Source organism: Monopterus albus, unplaced genomic scaffold, assembly GCF_001952655.1.
Source record: "Monopterus albus unplaced genomic scaffold, M_albus_1.0 scaffold106.1, whole genome shotgun sequence".
Taxonomy (NCBI): domain Eukaryota; kingdom Metazoa; phylum Chordata; class Actinopteri; order Synbranchiformes; family Synbranchidae; genus Monopterus; species Monopterus albus.
Window position 1 is genome coordinate 344,455 of NW_018127986.1, and position 20,965 is coordinate 365,419.

The window sequence follows — 20,965 nt, forward strand, 5'->3', positions numbered from 1 at the left end:
ATGGCTTTTTCTAAATCGGCATACGATAAAAAAGGCTTCACCTTCATTAAGAGCCTCAAATGATAAAAACTGGTTTTAACCACGGATCTGATCTGCTTATCAAAATTAAAATCACTGTCCAAAATGACTCCAAGGTTCCTCACAGTGCCAGTGCATGCAGGTGCTAGGGCACCTAAACTATGTACCACAGCAGCGGAGTCAGGGATGAATACAATGTATTCTGTCTTGTCCTCATTTAAGTGCAGAAAATTCTGCGATAGTTTGAGTTTTATGTCACATATACAATTTTGCAGCAGGATAAGTGCACCACTGTTGCCCAGTGTCAGTGGCATATAAATCTGAATGTCATCGGCATAAAAACGTAGTGTAGTAAACAAAATTGTTTTAAATTGTTTATTAAACAATTCATTTGTTCCATTTAAATTAGAACTGCAACAATTAATCAAATAGTTCCCTGAAAATTAATTGCAATTATTTTGATATTCTAATAATTGTTTTAGTCTTTTTGTGTTTAGGCAAACAGGCCAAACATTTTCTGGTTCCAGCTTGTCAGATGTGAGGATTTGAACCATATTTATGTCATAAAAGAATATCTCTTTTGACAGAGTTGATAGGTGTTGGCTTTGGACTGTTTGTCAAACAATACAAGACATTACCTTGGCTGTGGGTACGTATAAGGGGCATTTTATAGCCAACACAGAGGCACAAAGAGAAGAAACAAACTGCACACAGAACAGGTCAGCCTGGGCTCAAACCTGGAACCTTTCTGCTGTGAGGTAACAGCACTAGCCACTGGGCCACCGTGCGACATGCTGTTATAAGGGAAATGATTTTATGGTAAAAGTTTCTGGTTATTGATTAGTTGATCATCACAGAACTGTCTTGTTTCATGAATATTTCAGCACAGCTTTCTTCCACACTTTCCCACCACATGCATTCACATTTCACTAGCATTTTATCCACCAACACAGCCTTCATTCACACTGCTATATGGCATTATGAAGTGAGGCAGAGGTGGTAGTGCCCACCACACCACCCTGCATCTGTTCCAGGCAGGATGGATGTCAGCATGCGGAGGGGAGTATCTATGAGGCTACTGACAGTCAAAGTGTCCCAGTGGGGGACGGTCCTGCCCAGTCTGGTTGGTCTAATCCAGAAAGGGTGTGTAGATGTAAAAGGCTGGGTTGATGAAAAAGAATTGTTCGGGATGAGGAACAGAGGTTAACTTTCAGTCACCTCCCCTGTCACTGCTCTTCTGTGCCGATATACACTGGACTCTTACCAAAATACGCATAGAGACTTAAAGGTCACGGTGCACTCGACACTAACACGCCTTCTTTGACGTCAGAATCATGTTCAAAATGTCATCTGGCTCCTGAAAGGCAACGTCAGCTCCAGCAAGGAGCATCTGAGGAGAGTGGCGCCAGTCCATCTAAACATATAGTATTTGACACTAGTTGACTGAGATGCATCTTCTTGGAGAAGTCACTCAACTTTGAAAATGTGTAAATGTCACTGAAAGAGAAGCATAAATTGACTGTGTGCAGGAAGAGTCTTGAATGGTAACCTAAAAACACTGAAACCTTTCCAAGCTGAGTTTTGTATGGCAGACTTAACAGAGACACAAGAAGCCAAGACACACACACCACTCACACATAAAAAAACCATTGTACAAGGAGAGCCCTGTTATAGAAGCCAGGTGTACACTAGTCAGACTAATAAAGGCTCCTATTCCCTCTGTAATGGCTCAGTATTTCCCCTTACAGCACAGCACCACAGTGTCCAGGGCCATGTTAGGGCACCCACACAAGAGTCAGTAGGACTGCCAGGGTTGGCTCCTTACACACTTAGTCAAATATAGGATTCAATTCAATTTAATCCAGTTTTATTTGTATAGCACCAAATCACAACAAAGGTGATCTAGGACACTTTACAAAGTCTAGACCTTAGAATTATCATTTTATTATAGAGGAAAACCCAACAAAATCCCCCTTTAACAGCACTTGGCGACAGGGAGGAGGAAAAACTCCCTTTAATGGAAGAAACCTCCGACAGACCCCGGCTCTTGGTGAGCGGCCTTCTGCCTCGACCGGTTGGGGTGAGAGGATAGAGGAGACAGAAAAGAAAAGAAACAAGACACAACAAACAATAAAACACTGGGCAGGTTGATGTGGCTGGTGACTGCTCGTCAGAAACGAAGCGATAGTGTCCCTGTTGAAACCTGAAATATCAAGATGCCGACACACTGCTGAATGCAAATAATCTTCAGAGCTACAAAATGTGTGCCAAAGTGTTTAAATCAAACACCTTATCAAGATTGTGCTACAATGCAGCTGACACACTGTTTAGTGAGTTGACAACAGACAGTGAAGAGATTTTCTCCTCAGGAAATATCAATGGGAATCGTTAAAATCCATTATGTACCTCATGATATATAAGTCGTGCACACAGGAAGTCTTGTTATACCTTTAGAGGGATTCAACAAGGGCTATGACTATCAATTAATCAGCCTATTGGTCTACGAAGTGTCAGAAAAGACTACAGTTTCTTTACATTTGTCTTTAAATACAACAATTCTAGCATTTTGTACAAACACAACATCCAACATTTTGTTCTGCTGGGTCTTTTGAATTTTCTCCCTGGGATCAATTAAGTTGTATTTGATCTCTTCTTAACCTATTTGTTGATTATATTTTGTATTAATAATCTAAATCTGCAAAATAACTAAAGTTATCAAATAAATATAGTGGGATATTTGCCTCCGAACTGTGGTACAGTACAAGGTAGCAGAAAATAAAAATACTCAGGTACAAATACTTGAAGTATCACTTGTTTCTTTCCACCACAGCAGTTTATAAACCTATATGCATATTTCATGTTGTAAAATGGCTTTGAAATATATCAAGTAGTGTATAATGTGGCAGGTAGGCTGTAACATTAAGACAAATTATAATTGTGTTACAGTCCTGGGCAAAACACTGCAAGAAAAAGTAAGCCAACTTACTTCTGTGTTAAAAGGAAATGTCAAAATTAAAGTTATAAAACACCACAATTAAAAAGTCAAACGTTATACACATTATTTGCCATGAAATGCACCTTGCATTAGAGTCTGCACTTATATTCATTCTTGCATCTATCCTGTACACAACTGGCTGTCATATCGTCTTTCACGTCACGACTGGCTAAATCACAGCCCTTGTTGAATTTCTATTGAAGGAGCTGCAAAGAACCACAGTTGTCTGTAGGGCAGCTCTGTCCACCGGCCTCCTGTCACCTGCAACAGCTTGTTTCTGAGGCAGAGACTGAAAGGAAACATGAGAAATTATCCAAGAGGGCCCAATCAGAGGGTGGTGATAACTTCCGCTGCATATTGGTTAACAGCAAGGATGCACCAGGGATCGTACTGCATGTACCTGGTGATGTGACATAATACTGCATACATTTTCTAAACCTCAGTAAATATGGAAGTAACACAGAAATGTTACAGGACAATCATATTCTCCCCTTTTCCACATTTGCTGCTGAGAAACACCAGTCAAGCTTTGTCAGCTACAAAACTGAAAGCTCACTAAGATGTTTCCTGTCCAGAAATGACCATTTATGGTAGCACCCCAGTTACTGCAAGCAGCTGACTTTAAACTTTACAAGGAGACATTAAAGTTCTCCCTGATCCGAACATGGCAGGAAATGATTCTCTAATGAAACAGCCCAAAGGAAAATCTATTTCTATAACACTATCTGGAAGCTCACATGCACAAATGCATGCAAACAAGCACAGACAGACATATAAACATGTGTTTATTGTACTGTGCACTCACTATGCCCTGCAGCAGGGGTTATTAAATATCTTGTTACTGGCCTCTGGATCTGGAAGCCATCCTTCATCCACTCCAGAGCAGTAGAATACAACAACAAAGACAGTGTCAGCACTGCCACCAAAACCTCGTAAACATCTGAAGTGAGCACTGAGGCAGAAGGTGCTAAGATTACAAGACATTAGATATGACTGAGTTTGGCATCACACAGCAAGTCACACAAACAACCCCCTCCTGTCAAAGCCTAATACAAAGACAACACACATGCTTCAGTGGAGACAAGAGAGCTCCTTAACACATTCTGACTGACTGCCCAGACCAAATGGAGGACACACACATGCAGGCATATTGAATGCACACAAAGCCACAAGGACACACATTACGACAGGAAACAAAGCACTTGCCTCTTCTTAACTGTCCAACCTGACGAATGTTAAGTGAAAGTTCAAACTGCAATATAACACAGGAACTGTCTTAGTAAAGTAGCAGCGGTGTCTGTTGATCTATCATTATCTAATCACTTGACATTTCTTTGTGTTCGCTGATTCCTATAATTACTGTGCCAACACCACAGGAAATGCCATCACCAGCTCTAAGTGGAGGAAGACCCCAGGTGCCCTATTTGTGGGTATAATTACCTGGGTGATGGAGCACACTAATCAGGGTGACTGTTTAACATCTGTGTGTGTGTTTGTATTTTTCTGTGTGCATGTTGAACTGGGTCAGCATCACCTTAAGTTCTCCAGCATCTCTGACCAATATGGAGAACTTCCTTCCTGTTGATTCAACCGAGCAACGAAGAGAAAACCACAAGCATGACGTAGATGAGTTTATAAAGTATCTACAGGGAGTGCACACAAAGACAGCAAAGAGTCAAGTTTTTAAGGGAGCGTGTAGTACTGATGAAGTGCTGATGTACATTCAGAGGACTGCATGGCTGCCATCACCTCTGTGGTAAACAGCTGTGGACACAGTGGGTTATAAACAACCTATATTTTGGTTTCCTTTAAAAGTAAACTAATTTTACCAAAAGGAAGAAACATGACTTCCTCCACAGGAGTTCTGCCTTTCACACAAGGTTACTGTGCGAGTCTTTGTACGTTGCCTTGAGTACAGGCAGCCTCACCGTAAACACCAACTTATTATGTTTATAGCTTGACTGACAGTTTGTGATTAACATTTTTCATTGAGGCTTTGACAGAGGTGCTGATTCAGTTCTTTTTTAATTCTTATTTAACACTGTAAAGCTTTAGCAAATTAAAGCTCTTTGCACCTGTAGTATTATGGGCACTGACCATTAGGCATGCTTTAAAAACTGGTAAAAGCTTATGGCTGTAGAACAGTGGTGAAGTTGCTACATATTGGCTCTTAATGACCTGTGTAGCAGTACTACTGCTTTTGTTCTTTCAAAGTCCTGTTTCATTTAGTGTTTTGTTCATCATACAGTATGTACCATATATGTAAAAGTACCCCACTTCAAGGGCAGCGAGATTTGGGAATCCAGTACCAGCAGAGACACTGTAGATATCGAGAAGTCACACTTTAGTTACACATTAAAAATAAATCCATGATATTTGAGAAGCCTGTTTCTACACTGTAACATATCTGAGGATAAGACCACTGTGGCACCGGTGACACCCTAAATGATCCAGGTAATGCAAGCACAGGCACTATACTACAGCATATACATGAGCCAGACCCTGTTGCTGCTCGGCGCACCACCATCTCATTGATCTGGGGCAAAAGGTCATTGATTAGACTGAGTCTCCCAGTTTCTAGGCAATGCCACAGTGTCTGCCACACACTCAGTTGGACTCACACAGCTGCTGCCAGTTGTCATGGAAACACTCAGACTCCCCGCTCCTTAAGACAGCTCCCTAGTCAACTAAATTATAGTGTGCCAAAAAAAAAAAAAGCCTAAGCAACTGAATACAAACACAGCAGCAGTGAAGAATTCAGAAAATACACAGACTCCCTGTGCAATCAGATAAATCACCACTGAAGCCACTGCTCACAGCCATTTGATGACATCGAGCTGATGGTCATCACTATCACTTTAATACAACCTCGGCCGCTCCTTCAGTGAGCATGTATCAAATGGAAGCTGCACAATTTCTGAGGAGAAATGATCTGAGTGTCGTATTACTGAAAAGCCATCACAGGAGCCATGAGCTGAAAAAAAAAAGAAGCATTGACACTGCTCCCTGCTCATTACATTAGTCACCACACAAGAAGCCAGAGGGCTCAGCTCACTCCTGAGTTTTTGCTGTAGTAAAAACTAAACAAACTAAAACCAAAACACATGCACAGTCTAACTCCACAATTCCCTGAAAAAGAAGCACTGTGAGAACCCAAGAACGAAGCAGAAAATAGTCTACATTCTCAATAAAACATGAAGACTGACATATATATTTCAGAGGGCAGCGAGTGTCAGCCCACAACAGACAGTTGCAAACACATACACCCAAACTTGACCCATTCAGAGGACTGGAGGAAAACGTAGTTTGTAAAAGAGCAGCACCTGCTACACAGACACATTAAGATACATATAAGCCAAAGGCAGAACACATCTATATTCCTTTATATATACATGTATTCCTACATATAAAGGCTACATATAAATCTACTCCAGAGAAACCATAAAGTACCATTAACTCACCAGCTATACTCAGTTTGCCATCAGCCTTCAATGTTTTTACTCTCTGTATGAAACAGATCTTATCATCTCCTGCTGTGTCAAATAAACAAACAACAAAAGTTAAACAATTTAGTCCGATGTAGCCCAGCGCCAAGCCAGGGGGAGGTTGTCTGGGAGCCTGGATGTTTTAGTGCTCTCAGGGAGACAGCATGACTGCTACTAACTACTCCTGTTCCCTCATCGACTTCCTCTAACCACCAGAGTGCCGCTGCCTCTTCTCATTCTTTCCTCCCTTTCCTCCTCCTCCCCCTCCCCACAGCTCTCCAAACGCACCGACTCTGACCCAAAAAAATGTGCTCCTCCTGTCCTGCACGCTCCCCGTCCTGATCCCCGCATCATTCAGAGCGGCGGACTAAACAATACCTCCGCCGCTGCCACTCTGAAAGGAACCCAGAAGCCGTTCTCAGCCGGCAATAATGCCTCCCAACTGTCACCATGGAAACTAATGACGGCCAGGGCTAGGAGGAGGGAGGTGGGGGGTGAAGCAAGAGAGAGGAGTGGAGGAGGGAGAGAGGAAAAGAAGTGGCTAAGTGAAAGATGGGGGAAGTGTGTAAGTATCAGTGGGTGTGCCTGCACAGTTGTTGTATGAGTGTGTGTGAGGATATGAGTAAAGGTTTTGGGGGATATCCTGCAGTCTGCTACAGAGGAGCAGTGTTCTTTGGAAGCCTGCAATTAATTATTCTCATTATTAATTCATCATTTAGTCTATAGAATATCACAAAACAGTGAAAAATACACACAGCTCCCTTCATATTGCTTCTTTTACTGAGCCAACAGTTCAAAACTCAAAAGCATTTAGTTTTTTTTACACCAATATACAAAACTGAAGCCAGTAAATGCTCAGATTTAAGAAGCTAAAACTTACAAATGATTGGAAGTTTTACTGTAGAATGACTGATTGGACTGATCAGTCATCTCAGGTGTTAACTCGCTTTGCTTTTGCGCAAATAATGATACAAAACAGAAAAGCAACAAATCTAAGCATCTAAGACCAAAAATGCAAACAATTATCAAAAAGTTTTCATTTGTATTTCTGATGTGTAATATGGACGCCGTAGTATCTGCTGGGGGGCCACTTTACCACACGTCTCTGGAGAGTACATCCTTGTCTCTCTGTGACTTCCCCCCACAGACATGGATGACGCGCCCAAGCCGCTCCAGCCCTCTTCATATGCACATATAGTTACAACGCCCTCTCCATATCACCCCACTCAATAGTTGGGGTGACACAGCCCTGAAAGTCGGGGTGACATTGCCTGACACCAGCTCTGAACCCACAGATGAATGCCACAGATAACCATGGAAACACTGCTGGAATATCCCCAATTCCAAAACGATAACAGCTCTTTAAAGCTAGGTGTGAGTGTGAGAAAAAGAGTGGAAAAGAGAGAGAACATTTGGAGGGGGATGGGTGGCTGTGTTCCATTTAGATTCAGGAAACAGCAGCTTTAAAATTGAAGGTGAGCTTGAGAGTGGGATAAAACAGGGCCTGATCGATCCTCTTGTCCTCCTGTTGAGCCAGCAATGATAACTACATCCTCCTGAGCAAACCCCCTAACCTCCGGCGGCTCATTCTAGGCCACCTCTTGCTCAACTGATTGAAATTCTCAACACAATGAATTATGCATCACATTGGACAGGGGAACAGGTGCTGCTCTCCACGGCAATAAGGCTGGCTGCTCAACCCGGGAGCATATTCTCACATTCTCACGTGAGAGTAAGATGAGATGGAGACTCAGTGGTGTTGCCACCCTCAGGGACAATCCAAAGAAGGGGAAAAACCCATTTCACATAAGAATAGAGCTTCGCCTTTGTGGGTTATCTAATGAGGCATGGTGCCCCTCTTTACACCAAAGAGAGGAATGTGAGCGGTGGGTTAGCGAAGAATGTTGAAACCTCTCACCATCTTGTTACCTCATATGGCAGAGATCTGAAGAAGGCTTCAAAAGGGGCAACTGGAAGATTTAGATTTACTTTTTATAGCTTGGAATTAATCCAAAAAAAAAAACAGAGGTGGATTCACTTACAAAGAACAGAGGAAATGAACCAAGCTGGCACTGTTTTCTGTCACCCTCTAACACTCACACTAAGTACAGCAATGATCTCTCTGTTCACAAAGAAAAAACTGGGTGTGATTATTCACTCTCTCTGTCACACACAAACCCTCTGGAATATTGTCGGCTAATACTAGTCTAAATCTTCTCTGCTTTACTTCACCAAAGTAAGTCACACATCTGGCCAATAAGGTCACCAACCGCACACACTCCCTTTCGCTTTCATCCCTGTGTAACTCAGAGAGCTAAACACATGGAAAACACCAGTCATCACCTGGTTCATGAAAAATAAGGAGCTTGTTTTCCCTCTTGTTAATACAGGACCAAGGGCAGTCATTGCCACACATTAACCTGAAAAAGATTTTATCAAATTTAATAGAACAATTTATTTCAGCCACTGAGACAGGGCCAACAAAACGTGCGTCTATACAGTATTTGCTCTGTTGGTTATGGATTATGCACTCACTCAATAAAAAATGCAAAACAACAGGCATGAGCCTTGTTTGAAAACACAGCAGATCACTGTCAACTGGCTTTCAAAAGCCAGTGCTGAATCTGATCTTCACAGACACAGATGCCACATCTTCCCTCTCTATATCTCGCTGTGGTCTATCGCAAGCACCCTGTGGACGTCGACCTGTTAGAGCCAGATGGGACTCGATACAGAAAACTTTACAGATAACAGAATAGCTTTCAAATAGCTCAGATCCATCAGTGGGTTGATGCCACTGCACACTTGGTTCGGCTGCGGCGACATGCACCCTGCGGATGAAAGCTGGAAGGAGGACACTGGGCTGTTGTCATGGAGACAGTTCACATTCCACAGCATGTTGACCTGACTCCGGGATTTTTGCAAAAAGCCCCCACTCAGAAAGACAACACACGCATATGAATAAATCTACACAGGCCACTCAGGCTAACACACACACACACACACCACACACGTCACACATCACAAGCTTAGGCTAGGAAAATTAATAACCTCTATGTTCACACATCTCTGAAGGTCTTGGAGTGCCAGCAAGACACAACAACCAGACAAAGCTCGGTAGAAGACAGAGGGCGAGAAAGGACACAGCTAATGCAGCTGGAATCTTCCTGTGTTACTGACACACATTCATGTTGACTCACCAAGCCCATGGATCAGCTTTCTCCGAGGGGAAAGGCACTCACAAAGATTCAAAACAAAAATCAATTAGAGCTTTTACAAGGAAATAAGATTAGATTACAGTTCTGAATGAAGACAGGTGATCTTAAGTGTCAGATTTAATAGGGATGCCTCTTTTGACCTTGAAGAGAAGTATCTTTAATGGTTAATCCAAGATATGTCTGCTCAAATAATGACCTTGACAGCAACCCAACACAGCTATCCTCCCTGTCTTAGCAGCAAAGTCTCTCTTAAAAGATGAAGCCATTAATATTTCACCCAGAGGAGAAGCTTTTAATACATTATTAGCTTTTAAACCTATCTGCTGGAGTAGAGAGATCTTTTCAAATACTACAGAGGCCAGGGCCTAGCAGTGCTGACCGCTGGTGGTAAGATCTAGAAATGTTATTTCTGAAACTGCTATCCTGTAACAAACAAATCCACAGGTAGTTTGTGCCAGCAGGTTGTTATGACTAGTGACTGTAGTAATTATGACACCAGTAAAGGAGAAAGTTGGGTTACGATGTAGACATAAGATGAATGGGTCAGAAAACAGGACCATTGTTCAGTTTCTGTGTAAAATGTTTGTTTTTTTAAATCCATGACCATTCTACCATCGAAGCCATGTGATTATTATTGCATCCATGACAACAAAGGTTATTTTAACTCAAACCGTGTCCTTTTCTAAACCAAAGCAAGTTGTTTTTGTTCCTGAACCTAATAAAACAAATTTCATAAGTGCAACAGTGTACACTTGCTGGTGGAAGGGTTGTATGTACCATATGGTTGTTACCATGACAACAAAAGTGTGGTAAGCATGCAGCTGGACGTGTCCTATGGGTCATATTCTAACAAAGGGACAAATGCCATATATTGTTGTTTAGGTTGGAGGACTTGTTTTTTTGTGCACTGGTCCCATTCTGTCTGTGGGAGGAAGGAGAAAAGAAAATACCACCTCTCTGAAGAGCGAAACAAAAAGATCCTAACAGGATTATGCTACCCTACCCAGCCCAAAACACTAATTACTGCAATAAACAATGTTTTATTTTTAAGATGAACAAGATGATTTTTGGAAGAAAGGATTTTGTGCACAAGCAGCACAAGTACAAGCAGACGCATCGACTTTACGTTGACTTGGTCACCATCCAGTCCAGAGGGTCTCCAATGGCAAGTCTGGAACAAATCCTACTGGGCATAGTTGCCAAAAATAACAGATGCTGACTGATGTTAAAGATTTGACCTTCCTCCATCTGTACAATGCTCCAAACAAGGCATGTGGAAATTTATACAGAACAGACAGACAGACCACTATTTGTCATCATAAGTCTACTGTGCGTGCAGTGTTTACTGTGCCACAAAGGTTAAATCTGATTATTGCTTTAATTCAATACACCCTCACTGGGAGCGTCTTTGCTGATGTGCACCAGCTCAACACATAATGCTCGCTGGAATAATTATAGTACAGTTACAACTCAAACATCTTTATAATATGATCTGTTTTTCACAGTCCTGTAACTATTAAACCAGCAGGGCAGGTTTTTGAGCTCTTGTGCGGCCCCTCAGACGAGATGAGCACAGAGTCCAGCAATGAGTAAAGCAATATTAGAAACAGCAGACCAACACAGTGCACATGTTACTCAGTGTGGATCCCTGTAAGGGGGGATTACTGGAAAATGCAAACTAATGATCACAATCAGATTCAGCTGTACAGGCCAGGTGTGTTGAACACATGAGGAAGTTGACTCTGGTACATTGGCAACAAGATAAGACTGAAAGAACAAGAAAAGAAAAAGAATGTGTAAACATGAAAAAGGATTGTGCATTAGAAAAATAAAAATGAAGTACTTATAGAAGTATACACACACCGTTTAGAGTTTTTCAGATAGATATATACAAAGGCAAAGCAGTCCTATTTCCATACATCTTGTTTTGTTGGATTTGGAGGCCCTTTTTTTTTTCAGCGGCATTCAGTTGTGCTCGATCAGCTTCAAACTACAACACTAGGCTTGTGGATCACACGTGGAGGTAAAGAGGCGTCCTTTGGTTTCAAATGCTCTGCTGCTTATTTCTGCTGTGTTAAACTGCTGCGCCTTGGATGGTGTGTATGTCCTTGCATATGGTTTTGAAAGGTTGGATGGAATTGAATTTCCCTGTGATGCTTTACAGCTATTAAAAGGTGTGATTGCATGTATCCTTATACATGTGTGTGTGTGTGTGTGTATGGGTGAGTGCATGTCCACCCATGGTGCATTTGGTCATCTGATGAGCTGCAGGCTCATCTCTCCCTACAGTGCCCAGATGGCCTGTGATTACACACAGCTCAGTAGAGATTACTGTGCAGCAGAGATTGGGAGTGAAACAGAGAGAGTAAAAATAAACACAGTTCAAATGAGGAAAAAGCTGGCACAGAATTAAATGATAATATGAGCTATGTGGGGTTAAAGAAAGAGTGGGAGACGATGCAGGGGCGACTAGCTCCACCCAGCTCAGCATCAACATTAAGCCAACATGCTACAAAATCTCACAAACACTCCAAACATCTGCACAGACAAAGCCTTTCAGCTACATACTGTATGTATAAGCTCATGTTTCATGTGTTGAATCATTTTTAAGAGGACAAGGTGTGTAGGGAGGGGTCACAGGTGATGGATGACACAGGTCTGCAAGTGTGTGTCACATGGGAATGGCTCTAGCAAGGAATATACACAGTGGCATTTGTAGCTAGCAGTGATATGACATGATTGATACCACAATAGCAAGTAAAGCACACCCCAAAGAGCAATGAGAAAAATGATCAACACTTCACTGAACCAACAACATTTAACTCTCGACATGTTTACTGGGAAAGCTTCCGCTGGAGGGAAGTATACAGAGTCTGTGCAACAACAACATGAAGGGTAAGGTTCTTTACAGCGCTGACACAAAGTTACAATAGTTTTATTAAAACGCGGCAGTATTTTAACTTTATTACAACTTTTACACTACATACAGTCACCTCCAGAGGCCAGTTACAGCAATTTAAACACAAAAATCTGGAAGAACAATGAGAGCATAGTTTGAATGTAAAACATTCAAAGCTTCCACATGAGAATGAGTCAGCACCTCAGCCAGCTCAGGTGTCACAGACACTGAAACAGAGAGTAGCATTCCGGTCGCATTTCTTCCACTGGATAAGAAACAATGATGCAATCCTTGATGACTGAGTGTAGAGAAGCAAACCCACAAGCTACCTATTGTGATAGGATTGAGACTTGCTGTGGCTATGATTGCTGCATTATTGGTACATTCTCACAGCTGCCAAACAGATCAGAAAAGGATGATGCATGTCTAGCAGTTTTGTTTTTAGCACTTTTTGAATGAAACAGGCAAAGCAGCAGGGTAATGCAGAAGGCCATCAAACAGTACAATATATCTGTGTGTATGTGTGTGCGTCCTAGCTTAATGAAACTCATCATTCAGCTCTGAAGAGCTGCACAGTGATCGACTGCATCTTAACAACCTACAGTACATGCACTTCATGTTTCAAGGAAGATTTTGGAAGATATTAATTACAGTGATTTCACTTCAGACATTTAAAGAAGCAGACAGAGAGCAGGTTTTTCAGGGAATCAGTTACAGACATGCATGCCACACACACACACACACACAAACACAGACACACACACATGCATGGACAAAAACACAGCACAGCAGCCTGTGGGAGTTTGTTGTTTTATTGTGTTTTGACTTTTTTTGGATCAATGTTAATCTAATGAAGTGCTTGTTAGAGAATTAGAAGACTTCATGAATTTTTTTTTTTTTTTTTACTGGGACCCTGAAATAATTGTGTGATGAAGATCATCCACAACCGGCTACAGGAACAGGATCCATCTGTGTGGATGTAGCTCTCATCTCCTCATTAGGCACGGGGTGTTATGGCTGTCCTGTGATGAGAGCTGAAGCTTGTGCAAGGCCTGCTGGGAGAGGGTGGCACAGTGCAGTGGACAAAAAAAAAACCTCACACTTTCCACAAGTCCCTGGGTGATGCTTTAAATCAAAGGAAGGATCTAGGTGACACATCTTAACACGAGAAGGGGGGAAGTTCTCTACTAAAGTCGAAAATGCAAGTTACTTCAAACTGCAGCCATTAAAGCGGGAAGTCAGAGCCCAGATCTTTTTCCACAGTCATTACAGAGGTATGGCAGTATAACATGATAAATGGCAGTGCAGACTACAGCAGGAGAAAGGAGAGGAGACAGCAGAGTCAACCTGCTGTTGTCAGGGTGACCTTTAGTGTGAAGCACCTCGATGACACCCAGAGCAAGAGCAGCTCGGCTGCTGAGCTCTGGATCTGTGCAGTGCCAGTAAGCCAGCACAGGGTAGCCTGGATACACAAACCAGTACACAGACATTCTTCTTCAACAGCCATTTGCAAATGCTTCTAAGGGAAGGAAGAAGGATTAAACAAAATGTTTCTAACCTTTTTGGCTTGTCACCCCCTAAAACAAAGCAATGTCTACTTGCTACCTCTTGAAGGCAGCACTGAGGGTAGGACACGTTCCCCCCCACTTTTCAAAATCCTATTTTTGTCCACCTTACTTTTACATTTTCACTTAGATACTGTGTCTTCTTACAGTCCAACCACCAAAATACAGATGGGAGAAACAATGAGTTGATAAAATTACTCTGTGTTCACAGCACAGGTTTAACAAGCAGCAGCAGGCCAACTGGGAACTGTGGTTTTGCCCTGCTCCACCCTCTAGCTGTACAAGCTTCCCCACCTTCGTGTTACAGGCTGTTGAGGCTGTATGCAATTTGTGAGGAAGACTCCAGAGCCCGCACAAGGATGAAAAAGATGCCCAACCCCTGAACATTTTCAGGTTACAAGGTTGTTGTAGATAATTCTTTAAAAATATGCTAGAATTGACCTCTTATAGGAGTTTAGTTTAAAGCAGTGGCTCCCAACCTGGGGGTCATGACTCCCACAAGGGGTCACACGATAAGGGCTGCAAGATGAATGTCGGCAATGAACCTTTAACTTTACTAGAGCACTGTCTTTTATCACTGTATCCTTGAAAGTCTTTAGAAATCGCTGTCTCTTATTTCAGCTACAGCCGTGGAACTTGAAAAGAATGACACAAGGGCGCCATCTAGTGATACAATAACAGTTGTACACTGCAGCAGTAAGAGATTTTTAGTGAACATGAAGAACACTGTGTGATGTCATAAATCATATCTAGACAAAGAGAAGACTGAGGTTTATAGACACGGTTGTATAATTTATTTCCTTGTTCCTTGAGTCAGCGTTTTATGAGTGACAGTAAAAACAGCTAAGATTAAAAGTGACAGGATGCTCTCAAGGCACACAAGTTGTTCCAGTCAGGATAAATCTGCAGTCATAATAAATCATAAAGCCAACTCCCTGTCTTGTGGTGCTTTATAGCGCATTAAATAAGAGCCCTGTTCAAACGGTCATGCCACTTAAACAGGGGCTTGTCTGTGACGGGCTACAGACTGGTGGTGGCTGAGAAGAACAGAGCAAGGAAAGCTTTCGAACTTGTTGCTGACAGACAGGCCCTGAGGTTATGTGTGTAGCCCGCCAATTAAAGTGTCAAATAAAAAAATAACTATGTGAAAAATGTTAAACAGGTCATACAAGTGTTGGGTTTTAGTGGCAAAGTCTAATGTTCTGTGCAATTTATTCCATAACAATGATATACTGGAGGAAGGAAGGAAGAGGAAAAGGAGAGAGACAATGGTTCATGACAACAGAAGAGTGGAGCAGAGGGGGGTGGGGGCGGGGGCACCCAGGGGAGAGAGCATGGAGAACTCAACACAGACTGTCCTTGTTGGCTGCAAGTAGCAAGCCTGGGAGGACTCATGGCTTATGGCTAGATCAGGTGAATGAATGGTGGTGGTGTGTGTAGTGATAAAGAGGGGGAAGTGGGAGGAGGGACTAAAGCTTAGTCGAAAGATCAAGGATAAAATGCCTTAGAGGAGTTCTCCTGACTGTGGTCAGCAGTAATGTACACTGCACGTGATGTACAGTTTATATTACCGCTGACCATTTTTTGAAATATCGGTTTTTAGATTGACTTCCTTCCTTCCAGGCAGCCGCTGGTTTCACCTCACTGTGGTATAAAAATCAAATTTCAGAAACTTGAAACATGTAATCGATTGTTATTTCACTGTCAGAGTTATATCACCATCATGTGGAGCTAATGCCAGAAATGACCAAACTCACACTGAGCATTTTTGGTTGGCTTGTTAATGGTGTACTTCACAGCAGCTGTCTTTCAGTTTTCACTAGATAGTTCCTGCACATAGCTAGAATACCACTTAAAAAATGTAACCATGGCAAAACACAATAAGCCTGAGTGAGTTTCTGGAAGCATTTTCAACCATGGAGAATTTGATGAAAAACAATTGCTGCCTGGAAGATAGTAAATCTGAAAACCTACTGTTTATACTTTGGAAAATGATCAACACAGAGCCAGTACTGGATTTTTGAAGTTTATATCTGACAGCTTTTTAAAAATGTAATACTAATTGGTATATTAACAAATACATAACATGAGCAAGCCAACTTTTTAAAACCCTAAGTCCAGTAATATTCTTTTGTTATTTACTGATCAAAGCAGCAGTGCTTTACTCAGTCTCTCAGTACTTTCTGGCCCACCTTCATTTCCTGTTGCCTACGCCGACATCTCACGGGCTCTAGACACACACACACTATTACTCAAGGGGCAGGCCTCACCTTCTGGATGCTGTGTTAAAGCAGCTGTGAACCAGAATGATGATGCTCACCTTCTAACCTAGAGGTAACCACCACTTGCCCTCTTCCTCATCTCCTCTTCCTCGCTGCCTCCATTAACCCCAGTATGTACAGGAAGCCCTGCTTCCACAGAGCCTGCTCTTCTGATGATCACAGAGGAAAAACACAATGCCTTCAGTGTGCTAGAAAGTAGTTCAACTCATAATATGCACACACACATACACACACAAAGGGAGAGAAATAGAATGGAACATGCTTTTACTATTAAGGCTGGGTTTTTTTCTTTCCATACGACTTTCCCAGGAAAAATCCCCCTCATCAGGGTAGGTCTGATCCAGACAGACAGCAGACTGGAGAAGAGACCCAGATACAGGCAGACACAGATGGCTGTGGAGAAACTGTGACTGAGACACAAACAAAGACTTGTAGGGTGTGAAAGAGTACAGACTACTGTGGGCCCTTTCTCCATTCTATGTATCAGATCACTGTGCTGATTTCTGATTATTTTTTCCAGCCACGGTGAGTCCTTCAACCATCCTCAGTGAGCACTCCCACTCTCAGATGTCTGTATGTAACCCTGTGTAGCATCTGGCTTACAAACAACTTGATCTATCTAGACAACCAGGATGAGATTAATTTAGTCTCTGGAACAGTGCTCAACATCTAACATGATTGTGCTTTATTAGGTGACACCAAGTAATTATGTCCATTTCTAAAAGGCCCCAACAGTTGGTACTACTTAGGGAAACTAGGTCACTTCCACCTTCTGTGTGTGTGTGTGTCAGACCCTACTACAGGCTGACAGAACTCTAGTATAAACACATTGTGCAGGAAGGGCTGCTATTCTGAACAGAAACATCCTAATACCAAACAGTATTTGACTTCCCACTACTACTAGCTCATTCTTATTATTCTGTTAAAACTCTCAAAGCCCTCAGGCATCAGTGTGATCTTCTACAGTACAAGGCTGTAAAATCTAAACCTCACTTTCTTAGCGCTGCCTCATTGCACTTCAGCTTCTTCTCTAAAAACTTGATTGTCGTGTCACAGATGCCAACGCAGACTCATGTTGAAAGAGGAGTCTGGAGCCTTTAAAAACTAGCTTGCTTCTTGCAGTAAAGGGATTCAAACAGTCTTCCTCTACACATACTGTGACACAGGTATCAATCAAAAATGATTTTGATCTGAGATGTCAAAAGAAGATGATTTATTTTATATAAAACTGTCACAAATCAAAAGGGCTGGGGACTACTGTGTCAAAGGCCATTTCGAGCTAAAAAGAACAGTTAGATGTGGTGAAAAGTTATGACAACATCCTTTATCAATTAGCAAGCAAGGAAAATTGCCATATAAATCCATATTGATGTAACAACAATTCAACAGAACAATTCAAAAGCATTCCTGTCAAAGCAACGTGCCTGCAAATGACTCCAGAACCTGTCAAACGGGAGTGTCAGATTAATTCCATACTGCAGCTAAAGGAAGCAGCACAACAAAACAAAAATGATTGTAATGCCACACAGTTCCGTTTTACAGTCTATTAGAAAACTAATGCAGACTTCATCATGCAGTACACTGCAAAAAACACACAAACTTGGAACTGCAGAAAACGGGTCAGTCACATCACATAAACATGACAAGCATTTGGAAAATCAGGGTGACACTCAGGCAGGCTGGGAAGGAGCCTGAAGCTTCTGAATGGCCCTGAAATTGAGTCATGGTGCTTCACACACATGCACACACATACACATAAACAAAATGAGACAGAGACATGGAGGAGTAGAGAAGTGTATGGGTGTTAGAGACTGATGCTTCCAGGAATACACCAAGTTGCAGGGTGACTGGTGTGTTGGTCACCTTGAGAATGTCAGCACCAAAATCATCCATTTGTACAACAGCAGATTGTTTGGCGCAGTGCTAATATGATGCTAAGTAACAGCCGACTGGCGTTATCCCAAATGGCAAGACTGATCAGTCAGTGTTGAGTGAGTAGAGCTGCACTGCCCATTGGCAGAGCAGATATTATCAGGTGATGTTAGATTATCACAGACCTCAGTGTACGAGACATCACAGGATCAGTTCGTGTGTCGGCCAATATGTACATTGAGTCTGAATGCGATTAGCCTGGCTCTGTCTGAAGTGTTAAAATATGCCTATAGCTCACTAACAAATATGTATATCAAATGTTTGACCTATACACAAACAGAAATGTCAAATGACCATTTGAGTTTGTTTTCTGACAGTTTTTTAAAAATGTTATTTTATGCAAAGTTGTGTGTTGGGTCTATTTCCTGGCAACAGTACTTGTGTGCAGCATCTCCAGCTTGAACTTTGCCAGATAAGGTGTGTGAGAGAGTGTGCAAATAAAGATGTGCATTTACAGGCTTTGATTTCTGTATAGGCATTACATAGCCAAACTTCACTGACAAGATAACAAGACATAGAGGTGATGTGCACAGTCAATTCTTCCAGCTGGTGCTCGCCAAAGAAATAGTTACAAAAATTTCAAGGTAAGGCTTCATTGAATTACAATTTTAGTGTCTCTGTGCACATCATTTAACACGCAAAGTGACCAATGGGTGAATGCTGGATTTACAGCTAGACAACCAAGCGTTTGAAATTCAGGGCAAGCAACACAGAACGCAACACAACAAAAAACGTGGATACATAATATTCTCACATCCTCCTCTCTAACTCTTGTGCTTACTGTTTATCCAGCATGAAGAGGAAATGTTTACATTGTCTTGTTTAAACACAGACAGGCCCAGTAGTTAGCTTTCGTTAATAATAGATAACCCAAACAACCAGGACATCCCTGTATCTCGCCTGTCACACATGGACCACCATTGTCCTGCATCTGTGGTAGAGACCCGTTCACCGAGTGAGACCTACAGCATACAGAGGGTGAAGATAGAGTCACACCAAAAAAAAAAAAAGGTTTATGGATTTGGAAACAAGTCTGACAGCTGAGGTGGAATTCAAACTGAGAGGCATACTATCTCTCCCACCGCAGTTTATTTGGTTGTGGTTTATTTTAATTGATTCTCCAATGGTTTGGTGCGAGCAGCCTACAACCCTTCTGGCTCTCCCATCGCAAACACAAAAATAAGCATTAGAGAGCGCACAAGCTGGTTGCATTCCCATGTGGAAGGAATAAAGTTGAGGGAACTTCACAAGAAAGAAAAAAATAGATGTATTTCATCAGATGGCGGTTGCCGTGCCTGCTGGGGAGGGAGAGAGACAAGGGGGTAGAGACCGATCTGGGACAGTGTGGGAGAGAAAGAGGGGACTGCAAAAAAGATGCAAGGCCTTGGGAAGGGATATGTGTGTGGGAGAGAAACAATACACTGCCGGAAAAAGAAAGTCAGCCAGGAGGACAGAAGATCGATTCCTCCCCTGAGCCTCACAACAAACACACTCTTTTTCTCTCTGCATAGCTCACCTCTGCTGCAGCTTGATATCATCCCATCAGCACTTCATCTCTATCACTCCCTCTCTTATACCCTCCCCCTTCTCTGTCTGCATGCTAGCACTTCACTGTGCAGCCTCTGTTAAAGCCTCTGAGATTTGGCCAAATTTTCTATGGAGTTTGGTTCTCAGAGTCACTCACTGCGGTTAGTCGACAGAAATATTCAACCAAATGGCCCAAATGGCAGAATACAACACATGACACAAGAACAGTGATGTGGACACAGTTAATAATGTGCAGTTGATTTAGAAAGAAACAAAGAAAATAGTGGTTATGGTGGAATACAAGTTAAATATCTCATAATGAAAAAAGCCTCTCAATGTAATGGAGAGTGGGCCACACACACACAGACTCCTATAGACCTGCACTCTTCTTCAAACACCTAGCAGTCCTCCCACCATCATCTCTGACTGATGGACAGAGAGACACACTCACAGACACTTTCAATACATCTCGAATCTCATAAGCTTTGCATTAGATAAACTCTCCTCCATTTAAATCACATTCCACCCAAGAACTGAGGAGCTGTTATGGCGCCACGCACACGCACACACTGCAGTTAGGAAAAGAATGAATGACTCCGCTTCAAGTCAGTATTATCAGAACATCATCACTGTAGTTAGGCTTGTTTTTGAGACAACTTTCTGTGGGTGAGAGGGCGGGGGCTGCGTCAGACCGGGGCAATAGTGAGGGCTCCTTCTGTCACGGTTTGGCACAGCTATGCGCTTATTCTTGCCGTGTCAGCTCAAGCTTCCCAATAATTAATGCTTATCTCAGAGTATCTGAGAAGCAGTCTGACGAGTAAAACAACTCTTTACGTTGACGCAGGCTTATAGCTGCACAGTTGACAGATGGCAATGGCATTTTTGGATTTAAACCTTGTGCGTAATTCAATCTGTAGCAGTTTGGAAACAATTTCAGAAAACCGCAGAGAGCTTTTTAAAGAAACCAAAGAGGGAGATGTGCCTTTCTTCATCAGAGCGATTCACTCACCAGTAGCCGACACCCCCTGCATCTTGCACAAAGTT

General features: G+C 42.2%; 1 protein-coding gene across 3 annotated transcripts in view; it reads right to left on the minus strand.

The window, feature by feature from the left end:
* fgd (faciogenital dysplasia) overlaps positions 1 to 20,959 on the minus strand; it is a 48,934-nt gene extending 27,975 nt beyond the window's left edge. Inside the window, exon 1 of one of the 3 annotated variants that reach the window (XM_020610690.1) lies at positions 20,931 to 20,959. In XM_020610690.1, coding sequence (XP_020466346.1) covers positions 20,931 to 20,952 — 22 coding nt within the window. In that variant the 5' untranslated portion in view covers positions 20,953 to 20,959. Of the gene's footprint in view, positions 1 to 6,474; positions 6,637 to 6,772; positions 6,864 to 20,930 lie in introns of those variants that run through there. The other 2 variants (XM_020610692.1, XM_020610691.1) reach the window with 2 other exon arrangements.
* Between the last annotated feature and the right edge of the window lie 6 nt (positions 20,960 to 20,965).